Below are 12734 nucleotides of genomic sequence, written 5' to 3'. Positions count from 1 at the left end.
TTTGGAAGTGGAAAAGAAAATGAAAACTATATAACTGAATCATTTGGCTGTATTTCAGAAATTAACACAACACTGCAAAGCAACTATATGTCAATAAAACGTATAAAAATTAAAAATAGATAAAAGGTGGTAGTATATCTACATAAAATGAAGTGCTGATACATTCTATAACTTGGATGAACTTTGAATAATTATGTAAAATAAAAGGGGCCAGGGACTTCCTTGGTGGTCCAATGGCTAAGACTCTGCATTCCCAATGAAGGCGGCCAAGGTTCGATCCCTGGTCAGGGAACCAGATCCCACGTGCTCCAACTAAGGCTCAGTGCAGCCAAATAAATAAAAATATTTAAAAAGTAGCTATAAAGTTTAAGAAAAAAAAGCAGCTAGTCACAAAAGATCACATTATTTCATTTATATGAAATATCCAAAATAGGCAAATCCAAAGAGACGGATTAGCAGTTGCCTAGGGCTGAGGGTAGGGGAGAGGGGATGGAAAGAAAAGGGAGTTGAGAAGGACTGCTAATGGGTAGTCATTTCTTTTTGAACTGATAAAAATGTTCTAAAATTAGACTGTGCTGATGATGGTTGCATAACTTTGTGAGTATTCCAAGAAACCACTGAAATGTACATTTTAAATGGGTGAATTGAGTAATATCTGAGTATCTCGATAAAGCTGTTTTAAATGTATATACAGATTACAAGTAGACAAAGATTACATACTAGACAAAACTTTAATTTGGAATACATAAATAGTTTTTAAATTATGATTTCATATTATAGAAAACATTTCCTTAAAAATTAGATTACTCCAAATAATCAAAGCAAAAACATGAACAATACCACAGACAGAAACAACCACCAATTCCAGACAAATAATGAGTCTTAGCATTCATTTAGGTTTTGCTCTTATAAAAAGGGTAGTGTTGTTTAATCTGCGATCAAGAGCTCTTCTTGTACACTGTCTATTCCTCACCCTCTCCCGTCCCACCTCTGTTGTAATTCTTGAATTGCCCAATACTAGTAGTTATTCAGAAACTAACCAGATTAACTACTACATTGCAGAAGAGAAGTCAGTGGCAAGTGACATAAATATTTTTAATGTTTTACTAATTCAAGGTTAAGGAACTGCTCACTTAGAAAACCCAGTTTAATCAGTTTTCAGAATAGTCAGATTTTAAAACACCCTAGGAAGAAAGTTTTAACTTGGTTTCTCCATATTTCTTTGAGTTGAAGGGGCTGGGGGTGAGGGGTGCTATGACTAGGGGAAGAGAAAGAAGCATCATAGAAATAACTCCATAAATAAAGGCAACGGATGTGTAAAGGAAGAATTACCACATCCCAAGCTCTGCTCATGTAAATAAAACAAAGCCAGTCAATGACAGGACATTGAAAAGACCTCAGTTGCTACCATTTTTCTTGTTCAGTATTACCAATCCATGAAGTCTACTCTCCAGATGAGAGCCAGTGCAATTTAGAGAAGAACAGATTAGTTTGAAAAGAAATTACATGAGGAATAGATACCAGGATTAGACAAAACTCCAGGGTAGGCTGTTAAGAGTTCATGTGAAACATTTACCATGTTGAAGATGAACTCTATACTCTCCCAAAAGAAGCTCTTCACATGTTTTAATCTAGTTAACCCTTATATCCTTCTTGCACAGCAGAGGATGGTGGTTAAGAGTTAAGAGTCAGACTTCTAGACAATTCCAGCATATCCCAGCTGTGTGATTTTCAAAAGTGATTTAACCTTTCTGGACCTGTTTCTGTCTTCTATAAAATGGAAACAGTAACATGAACTACCTAACTGGATTGTTTGGAAGAAATGAATGAATTAATATATTAAAGGGCTTAGAACAGCACAATGCACTAAAACAGGGAGATGAGGAGTGAACTGTTCATTGTATGTCCTTTCATACTTTTTGATATTCATACCATGCACATGAATCTTTCATTTAACAACAACAACAAAAAGCAAGCAATCAAAAACCTTCCAGCATGCATGCTAAGTCGCTTCGGTCACGTCCAATTCTTTCCGACCCTATGCACTGTAGCTTGTCAGGCTCCTCTATCCATAGGATTCTCCAGGCAAGAATACTGGAGTGGGTTGCCCTGCCCTACTCCAGGGGATCTTCTCGACCCAGGGATCGAATCCGAGTCTCTTATATCACCTGCATTGGCAGGGGGATTCTTTACCACTAGCTCCACCTGGGAAACCCCCAAAACCTTCCTACCCTAGGAAATTCCCTGGTGGTCCAGTGTTTAGGACTCTGTGCTTGCACTGCAGGACTGTGGGTGGCACAGGTTTGATACCTGGTCAGGGAACTAAGATCCCACATGCTGTGTGATTCAGCCAAAAAAGAAAGAAAGAAAGAAAGAAAACTTCCTGCCCTCAACATATGAAAGTTAAGTGAAACATAAATTATAGATGAATGTGGAAAAGACCTGAAAATAAAAGGAATCCACATAGAAACTGATTCTCAAAACCTTAGGATACATAAATCTGTAAGGAAGTGGGTTTAAAACACAGATACCAGGTCTCACCTCCAGACACTGATTCAGAATGTCTGTGATGGGGTACAGCAATCTTCAGTTTTTAACAAGCACTTCAAACAATTCTAATTCTCATGCATTTGGTGGGCAGAACATATTTTGGCAAACACTGACATGGAGGGAAAACATGCCAAAAAATAAAAGACAGGAAAGAAGTTTACTCCACAGTTAAACTTCAAATTCCTCATGATGGCTTTTGGACTCTGCTCTTTGTAAGCCAGCAATCTAGTCACGATTTGCTAGGGTAGGATTTGATAAATAACAGCCTCCTCTCATACTTTAAAGGAATGCCAAGCTATCTTGCCTCAAACCTGGCAAAAGCCAAGTTACTTAAACCAAACTAGTAGCCTAAAGCCTCTTAAAGCCTAAACACTCATTCTTATTCCACACAATCTAAGAAGCAGAGACAAGTATCTTTTGGTGCAAAATAGTACATTAAAGCTTCTAGAAGCTTATCTTAAGACCAGAGAGTCAGACAAGACGGAGCAACTAAACCACTAGTGTGCTGTGCTTAGTCATTCAGTCATGTCTGACTCTTTGCAACCCCATGGACTGTCGTCCACCAGGTTTCTCTGTCCATGGGGATTCTCCAGGCAAGAATACTGGAGTGGATTGCCATGCCCTCCTCCAGGGGATCTTCCTCCAGGGATCGAAGCCAGGTCTCCTGCTTTGCAGGTGGATTCTCTATACCTTCTGAGCCACCAGAGAAGCTCACTACCACCACTGTCTATATCTTAAGACCAAATATAATGTCAAAGACAATGATGGTGACCTAGAATCCTTTACAGATCAAGTCCTTTATGTTGCAGGATGGCTGTATCTGGTTTAAAAGAACAATTACACATTTTAATTAGTATGTTACACTACTAAATGATTTGACTTGTCAAGAGAAGGAAAAAAAAACAGATTCTGCTGTGATTTAGGGATGAGAACCAATACCTGGTTTTCCACTAGAAAACTGTATGTGTGTGTATGCATGCTCAGTCTGTTCAGCTCTTTGCAACTCCATGGACTGGTGGCTGAAGTCCATGGGGATTCTCCAGGCAAGATACTGGAGTGGGTTGCCATTTCCTTCTCCAATGAAGACCCAGGGCAACCATAAATAAATAATTTTTTTAAAAAATGAGGTCTTGCAAAAGTTTTCTTTCTTTCCTAGAGTGAATCCCTACCAATATTCATGAGGATTCACACTACTATTCCATTATCCCCTTCCATTCATCCTGTACAATTTGGACGCTTTCATGACGAAAATCATATTATCCTTCAGAAATGCCCCTGGCTGCATCTGTCCTTCAGGTCAAGCTCTAGTCTCACCCTCAAGAGAACTTTCTATTCCAGCTTTTCAAACCTTGATCTCAACACAAATCAGCAGCTTTTTTTTTGTTGTTGTTAGGACATGGAGATCTTTTTAGTTTTGGCATGCAGGAAGAAGATCTTATTAAAATGCAGATTCTTGTTCAGTAAATCCTGGGTAAAGCCCAAGATTCTGCATCTTACAAACTCTTAGCAACTCTACACCATTTTTTAAAAGTTAATTGTAACTTGCCTTGTGATTCTTAAAACACTACTATGTATCATTACTTTAATATTCGTATCTCTGCACTGTATCTTCTGAACTAGACTATAAACTCAGTAACACACCATACTTTTTTTTAATCTATCAGACTTCATCTGCTGCAAATGTCTTACTATTTAATAGCTTTCTATTGGTTGCTAACAATGAAAGCTTTTGAGTCACAAAAAAGGATTATCAGTATAGAAAAACAAGTCAAATCTTTCTGATTTAATAAGTTTTTTCAAAAAATTTGATTAGGTCTCCAAATCACCTTGGGATAAAGTTAACAAACCAGAAACCAGTACAAGCAAAGTCTGACAGTTGCTTGCCCAAGATACATTCTCCCTTTTTTTTTTTTTTGCTGATTGACCTTGAAATTTTGATCAGCAATCCATTCCTCCCTCCCCTAAGAGACACAGGGGATGATAGCCCAATCTCCAATTCTAGGGGTAAATCCTGACTGATTCTAAGCCAGTCATGATAGTTCCAATCCTCTTGCCAGTGACTGACAGTATAGTCATGTGACCCAGTTCTAGTCAACAGTCCCCACAGAAGAGTTTCTCACTCTTAAGACAAAGATACCAGGAGAGGAAATCCTTCAGTGAGAAACCTGTGGCTGATGTGTCCAACTTGAGAGTAAGCTGAGGCTACAACCAACACAAGAAAATCACACAGTAGGCAATCTCCCTGCTAGACTTCGTTCACTAGGTATGTCTTAGTGGTTTAAGACAATCTGGGGCAAAGTTTTCTGTTATTTACAATTATAAGTATCCAAACTAACATTTCCATTTATCTCCAATTAAGACTAGAAGTATGAGGGAATTCCCTAGTGGTACAGTGGTTAGGACTCCACACTCACTGCCCAGGGCATGGGTTCAATTTCTGGTCAGGGAAGATCCTGCAAGCCTCACATCACAGCAAAAAAAAAAAAAAAGGAGGAAAAATAAAAACACGTAAATGTGGTACGGAATGAAAGAAGAAAACTCACAAGGTAAGTTAAAGGAGATATAATAACCAGGGCTCTGGTTTGTTTACAATTAATTCTATTTTCATAGGCTGCCATTTAGACTTCGTTCTAGGATTTCAGCAGTCTGTGTAATACCTGCCACTGAAGTTCAAGCTATGGGCTTTCTCCTCATTCACAAACGTCTTATATACACCTTCTTGCCTAGGACCCAGATATATTTATTTATTCAACATTCAATACATATTTACTGCTGCTGCTGCTAAGTCGCGTCAGTCGTGTCCGACTCTGTGAGATCCCAGAGATGGCAGCCCACCAGGCTCCCCCGTCCCTGGGATTCTCCAGGCAAGAACACTGGAGTGGGTTGCCGTTTCCTTCTCCAATGCATGAAAGTGAAAAGTGAAAGTGAAGTCGCTCAGTCATGTCCGACTCTTGGCGACCCCATGGACTGCAGTGTACCAGGCTCCTCTGTCCATGGGATTTTCCAGGCAAGAGTACTGGAGTTGGGTGCCATTGCCTTCTCCGACATATTTACTGAGGACTCACTATCTCCCAAGTGCTGGTGATTGGCACTGGAGAAACAGCTGTGAATGAGAAAGGTAACAGCTGACTTTATGACTGTGGAAGAGAACAGAATAAACCCATCAAGTTAAAAATTGTAAACTGCAATAAGTACCTAAAGGGAAACAATGTACTAAGAGAAAAGACAAGGAGCACCTACTTTAGATAAGATGGTCATAAAAGATTAGACCTTAAGAATAAGAAGAAACCAGCCCCACAAAGAGCCAGTGTGACTACATTGCTATGAATACTAGAGAAGGTGGTGTTGGAGGGGGCCAGATCATGAAAGACTTTCTAGACCAAACTACAGAGTTTAAACTTACACTCGCAGAGGGAACAATTTTATATTCATTGAACAAATGTTTATCATGCACCCTCTATGTTAAAAAAAAAAATCATTTAACATCAGAGCAAGGATTCTGAAAGCAGAGAACCTGGTTTGACATAAGGGTTCTCCTACTTAACACCTGTATAATACTGGGCACATACTTAAACCTCTGGAACTGTTTCCTTATATATGAAATGGGAATAATATCCATTTCATAGTTATGAGATTAAATGAGTTAATATATGAAAATCTCTTAAAATATTGCCAACATGTGGTAGGTGCTTGGTAACAAAGTATGTGCCAAGAAGAGAATATATTCCAACTTTATGGAATGAGCATGTGTGTGTGTGCGTTGGGAGGGATGTGTGTTAATGGGGTACAACTTTATGGAATGAGCATGCTGTGTTGGGAGGGGTGTGTGTTGGGAGGGGGTGTGTGTGTGTATGGAATGAGCATGCGTGTGTTGGGAGAGGTGTGTGTTGGGAAGGGGTGTGTGTGTATGGAATGAGCACACGTGTGTTGGGAGGGGTGTGTGTTTGGAGGGTGTGTGTATGAAATGAGCACACGTGTGTTTGGAGGGTGTGTGTATGGAATGAGCACGCGTGTGTTGGGACTGGTGTGTGTTGGGAGGGTGTGTGTGTGTATGGAATGAGCATGCGTGTGTTGGGATGGGTGTGTGTTGGGAGGGGAGTGTGTGTGTGTTGGGAGGGGTGTGTGTGTATAGAATGAGCACGTGTGTGTTGGGAGGGGAGTATGTGTTGATGGGAGGGGAGTATGTGTTGATGGGAAGGGAGTGTGTGTGTGCTGGGAGTGTGTCTGTGTGGAAAAGAGTAATGGGATGCCACTGAAGGGTTTTGGTAGGTGGGGGTACATGAGGGTAAAATCCAATTTCAATTTTAAGACAATAAATAACACTTGCTATCAAGTGGAAAACAGGTTGGGAGCATGAAGCTGATGAATAATGGAAGCTGAGAGATCTACTGCAATAGTCCCAGTGGAATGTGGCTTGGATTACAGGGAGGCAATGAAGGTGGAAAGAAATGCATGCATCAAATTTAACTGGGGAGGGTACAATCCTAAACTGTGGATGGTTTGGATGTGAGAAGTGAGGGAAATGAAGAAATCAAGTATCTTCTAGATTTCTGGGTTTCGGCAACTGGGTAGAGAAAAGCCTCAAGATGGATGGAGGTGAGGCTGTGCCTGCCTGTTCTTTGCTGGAGGACAGAAAGAGAAATCCCTTCAAGAGATAACCACTTACAGCTCTTAACCACAAGAGCTATAATCTTGATTTGAAGGTATTTCTCAGGTGTAGGAGACTACAAACCAAAATTAGCATTGTTTATACCTCAGGACAGACTTGGGAAAAGGTAGAAACAGGGGTATTAACTTTATATATCTCTGTACTGTTTCTTCTTAAGATTTAAAAAAATTTTTAAAGAAAATGTTCCACATGTTTATACACGATAATTTTATTCATGCTCCTCATCACTGTCAAAAGATTAAGCTGTTTAAATATGACAGCATTTTTTCAAGCACTATGAAGAACTCAAAAGAAATTCTGAATGCAAACTCAAAACCTACCTGAACTAATGTAGGGAATTAATGACAGTTGAGATTCTACTGAGTACTACTTTTGTTCTCCATTACATATTTGAAATGTATGCTGAAAATGAAAACAAAAGTTCTAATCAAGATTAAAATCAAATCTGAACTGTCTGGCCAGAATCATTTGTTAAAACTAAATGCCAGATATACAATGACCAGGCTTTCCATCTAAGAACAACAGAACCATAATGGAAAAAAACAAACCCTGTTCACGGTCAGTCACCCAAAGCCTAAATTAGGAGGAACAAAGTCTATTATCTCTTCAGAACAAATTATAATTCATATAACTAAAACTACTGAATGATAAGAAAGAAAGAAAAAAAAGACAGCCAAAGGTATAACCCTTTTCCTTGTCTGGATCAATCTTGAAAGTATTCCTTATATGAATCAACAATAATAAATGGAAATGTTGCCAAAACTGCCTACAAACAAGTTAACAGCTACTGTTTAATTTAGTGGTTAATTTATCATTCAACATGCACTATAGGAAAGTGCTTTTTATTGATACATTAACCCTCACAATAACCATATGAAGTTAGGTATTTGTTTTCTTCATATTTCAAATAAGGAAACTGAGATTTAGAGAAACTGAGTAACTTGCCATAGGTCATATAACTGAGGAGGGGCAGAACTGAAGTTTGAACTTTAAGTTCATGCTATTAACCACTTTTACAGTTTCTAACACCAAGATAAGAAAGAAAACCTGGAATGGCACCTGCTTAGTCCCATGATCTGTATGGTACAACCACCATCTTACACATGACATTACTATCAAGTAAGTTAAACTACCTGAACCACAACCATGACAGTGGGATCCAGAAACGTTATTTAAAATTTTCTAGCAGCCATACTTAAAAAGAAACAAAAGTGAAGTTAATTTAAATAATATTTTATTTTATCCAATATATCTAGAATATTATTAGTATCATTTGAACATGTAATCAACAGAGTTGTTAGCTTATTTTCTTTGTACTAAATCTGTGAAATCTGGTGTATATTTTATACTTAGAGTACATCGCAATTCAAACAAGCACTTAACAACCACATATGGCTAGTGGCTATCATACCAGACAGCACATGGCCAGATCATCAGTCTGTGAACAGCAAACACTAATGTCTGTCACCGAGACCATGTACTAAAAGTCATGTACCTGATGCATCAACTCAACACTGACACTCAGATTATTTACTCTTATTTCAAACAAACTTTAATGAGTTTGTTTATCTGGCTTACCCAAGCCACAAAAGACTACAATAGAAAATTAAAGGAAATGGGCTGCATCAATAGAGTTCAGCTGGTAAAGGAAGAAATAGAAAACACACACACAAACACACACGCAGCCATGGTATGCACACACACACAGGAGATTCAAAAAGCACGATAGCTGAGGCCCTTTAGCAGAAAGGCAAAAATAGTCCACATAGCTCAACAGTTTCTGAGGCCATCATTGCATTTTTGAATTTGTATTCAGAATATTGACATTAATTGACAGTTAAATTCAGCATTTTAAGAAGTCCAGGAAGTATTAACATATTTTAGAAATATTTTCATTTAAAATCAATTTTAGACTTCCCTGGTGGTGCAGTGGATAGGAATCCACCGGCCACTGCAGGGGACATGGGTTTGATCCATGGTCCAAGAAGATTCCACAGACCCTGGGGCAGCTAAGCCCCTGTGCCACAGCTACTGAAGCCTCGCTGCCTAGAGCCCATGCTCCACAACAAGAGAAGTCCCTGCAAGGAGAAGCCCATGCTCCACAACAAGGCAGCAGTGCCCCCGCCCCACCACAACTACAGAAAGGCCGTGCACAGCCAGGAAGACCCAGCACAGTGACAGAATAAATAAGTTTTAAAAACAAATAAAACCAATTAGAACGCTACACTATTTTTGCAAATTTTCTATAATCTAAAACTATTCCTAAATTATAAAGTTAGCTTTAAAAAAACAATTTGAGGCATTTAGTATGACCCAGTAGTTCGCTGGGCTGGATGAAGCACAAGCTGGACTCAAGATTGCCAGGAGAAATATCAATAACCTCAGATATGCAGATGACACCACCCTTATGGCAGAAAGTGAAGAGGAACTAAAAAGCCTCGACGAAAGTGAAAGAGGAGAGTGCAAAAGTTAGCTTAAAGCTCAACATTCAGAACACTAAGATCATGGCATCTGGTCCCATCACTTCATGGCAAATAGATGGGAAACAGTGGACACAGTGGCTGACTTTATTTTTCTGGGCTCCAAAATCACTGCAGATGGTGACTGCAGCCATAAAATTAAAAGATGCTTACTCCTTGGAAGGAAAGTTATGACCAACCTAGACGGCATATTAAAAAGCAGAGACATTACTTTGTCACCAAAGGTCCATCTAGTCGAGGCTATGGTTTTTCCAGTAGTCATGTTATGGATGTGAGAGTTGGACTTTAAAGGAAGCTGAGCGCCAAAGAATTGATGCTTTTGAACTGTGGTGTTGGAGAAGATTTTTGAGAGTCCCTTAGACTGCAAGGAGACCCAACCAGTCCATTCTAAAGGGGATCAATAATGTTCATTGGAAGGACTGATGCTGAAGCTGAAACTCCAATACTCTGGCCACCTGATGCAAAGAGCTGACTCATTTGAAAAGACCCTGATGCTGGGAAAGACTGAGGGAGGGCAGGAGGAGAAGGGGACGACAGAGGATGAGATGGTTGGATGGCATCACCGACTCAATGGACATGGGTTTGGGTGGACTCCGTGAGTTGGTGATGCAAAGGGAGGCCTGGCGTGCTGCAGTTCATGGGGTTGCAAAGAGTTGGACACAACTGAGCAACTGAACTGAACTGAACTGTAGTTCCCTAAGATCAACTCTCTGCACCCATAACAATGATAACACCGAGACAGAAACGACCACTTGCAGTGAACTACACTGCAGAATGAACAAAAGCAACATATGCTGGAGGGGAGCTGATACCCAGGAGGAAAATGCACTGGACAAGTTTCTCCAATTTTTATCTTTTAACCTTGTGCTATGCAGGGCAGCTAAAATTCCAATGAACAATTCACAGTCCTGCTGGCTTGAAGAACTGAAGAACAGAGTTCAGCGATTCAGGGAAACCATAACCAATGGAAAATAACGTCGAACATCACAAAAAAGAGAACTAGTGGGAGGGAGTCCTAAAATCTGCACAAAACTCTGTGTAGATCTCTGGCTGATCCCTGGCATACACATGCATAGGGCAGATTCCAAGTAGGCCAGCTAAAAGAACTGAATTGAAATATGAGCTGCCTTCACTTCAAGAGACATCTGAGTTCAGCTGAGTAAACTACCAGCCTGGAAAAAAAAAAAAAAGGAAGAAAAAAATACTCTTCTGAAGAATATAACAAAATCCAAATTTTCTATAATTTATTATTCACAATATACAGAATACAATCCAAATGATTCCCTATAAAAACATGAGAAAACATGAACTGTTCTCAAGAGAAAAAATAATCAAGGAGACACATGGTAAACTGACCCAGATGCTGTATTTTACAGACAAGGATTTTTTTCTTTAATATTATTTATTTGGCTGCACCGAGTCTTAGGTGCAGCATGTGGTATCTTTGATCTTCATTGCAGCATGTGGAATCTTTAGCTGGAGCATGCAGGATCTAGTTCTCTGATCAGAGAGCGCACCCAGGCCCTCTGCTTTGGGAGCATGAAGTCTTAGACACTGGACTACCAGCAAAGTCCCTAGACAAGAATTTCTGAAGCAGTTATTATAACTATGTTCAAAGACAAAGGAAAATAAGCTCATGATAAAGAAAGGTAGAAAATTCTCAGTAAAGAAAGGAGACCACAAAAAAAGAATAAAAAGTAAATTCTAGAACTAAAAAATACAGTATCTGAAAAAATTTAAAAACCACAAGATGGGTTTAACAGTAGAATAGAGAGAAAAGAATCTATGAATGTGAAGACAGATGCAAGAAACTACTCAATCTGAAGAACAGAAGAAAATAAGTGAAAAAAAACTAAGAGAACCTCAAAGACCCATGAAAATATCAAAAGGTCTGTATGTTTAATTAGAATCTCAGAAGTAGAGGAAAGAATGAGGCAAAAAAATTTCAAGAAATAACAGCCAAAGTTTGCCCAAATTAAGACAAATTTACAGATTCAAGAAGTTTAACATCAAGTAGAAGTAACATAAAGAAAGCCATACCTAGGTAGATCATAATTAAAATGCTAGAAAGTGAAGGAAAAAAAAGAAAATCCTAAAAGGAACCAGAACAAACACACACATACACACTGCAAACAAAGGAATAATGATTTGAATGACATCTGAATTCTCATCAGAAATAATGGAGGCCAGAAAACACAGAATCACATTTTTAAAATACTGAAATAACAACAATAACAACAAAAACAACAAAAATCACCCCCAAACCTTACATCCAGGAAAAAATATCTTGGAATGGAGGTGAATCAAGGCATTTTCAGATAAAACTATACAGAATTTGAATGTCTGACATTTAAATGAGTTAATTTCATTTAAATTAATTAATGTTTATTATATTAAGGCATGATTATATTATTTTTAAAAAGAAACATCCCCTTTACAGTTAGATATTCTCATTCTGGCCACATAGAAAAAATGTAACTCAAACTTTGTCACTGCCTAAGCCTTGTTCTTTGAACATCTTCTAACCAAAGATAAATTCACTAACTGTCAGAGTGCTCCTTTGCTTATCAGCTGAAGACAAATATGTTAGAGGTATGAGTGAAATTCTAATGCAAGTCAAAATCCCTAAAGGTAGTTTAAAAATATACAGAAAGAATCCTAGGAGAGGAAGAAAACAATTGAGTGTTAAAAAAAAAAATACTCCTCCCTCCCCAGTCTGTGCTTACAGCAACTATCTAACTATAGTAGGTAAGAGCTATTTCTCTTTATCAACATGTTCCAAGACCAAGCGATTTTAACTAGAAATTCCATCAAGCATTCAGCAGTAGAGTCAAAAATTTCTTCCTTTGTAAAGAACCTACCCTGGAGTAGGAAATGGCAACCCACTCCAGTATTCTTACCTGGAAAATTCCATGGACAGAGGAGCCTGGTGGGCTACAGTCTATGGGGTTGCAAAGAGTTGGACACAAGTGAGCACAAAGAATCTAAGAGACATAAATGTAAATTTATGTAAATTTCCTTTACATAAATAAAGG

At 38.7% G+C, this 12734-nt stretch overlaps 1 protein-coding gene across 2 annotated transcripts in view; it reads right to left on the bottom strand.

The window, feature by feature from the left end:
• Window positions 1-12734, bottom strand: part of CLIC4 (CLIC family member 4) — a 78442-nt gene that overhangs the window by 46987 nt on the left and 18721 nt on the right. Inside the window, exon 2 of one of the 2 annotated variants that reach the window (XM_086328623.1) lies at window positions 12600-12683. The exons of the other annotated variant lie outside the window; for it this stretch is intronic. Coding sequence (XP_086184749.1) covers window positions 12600-12683 — 84 coding nt within the window. The remainder of the gene's footprint in view (window positions 1-12599; window positions 12684-12734) is intronic. 2 annotated transcript variants of the gene reach the window in all.

This window comes from Bos grunniens, chromosome 2 (genome assembly GCF_055505025.1).
Source record: "Bos grunniens cultivar Pamir isolate PY7600 chromosome 2, Bosgru_T2T1.0, whole genome shotgun sequence".
Lineage (NCBI taxonomy): Eukaryota > Metazoa > Chordata > Mammalia > Artiodactyla > Bovidae > Bos > Bos grunniens.
The sequence above is the reverse complement of the archived record's forward strand: the minus strand, read 5'-3'. Positions and strand labels throughout refer to the sequence as shown.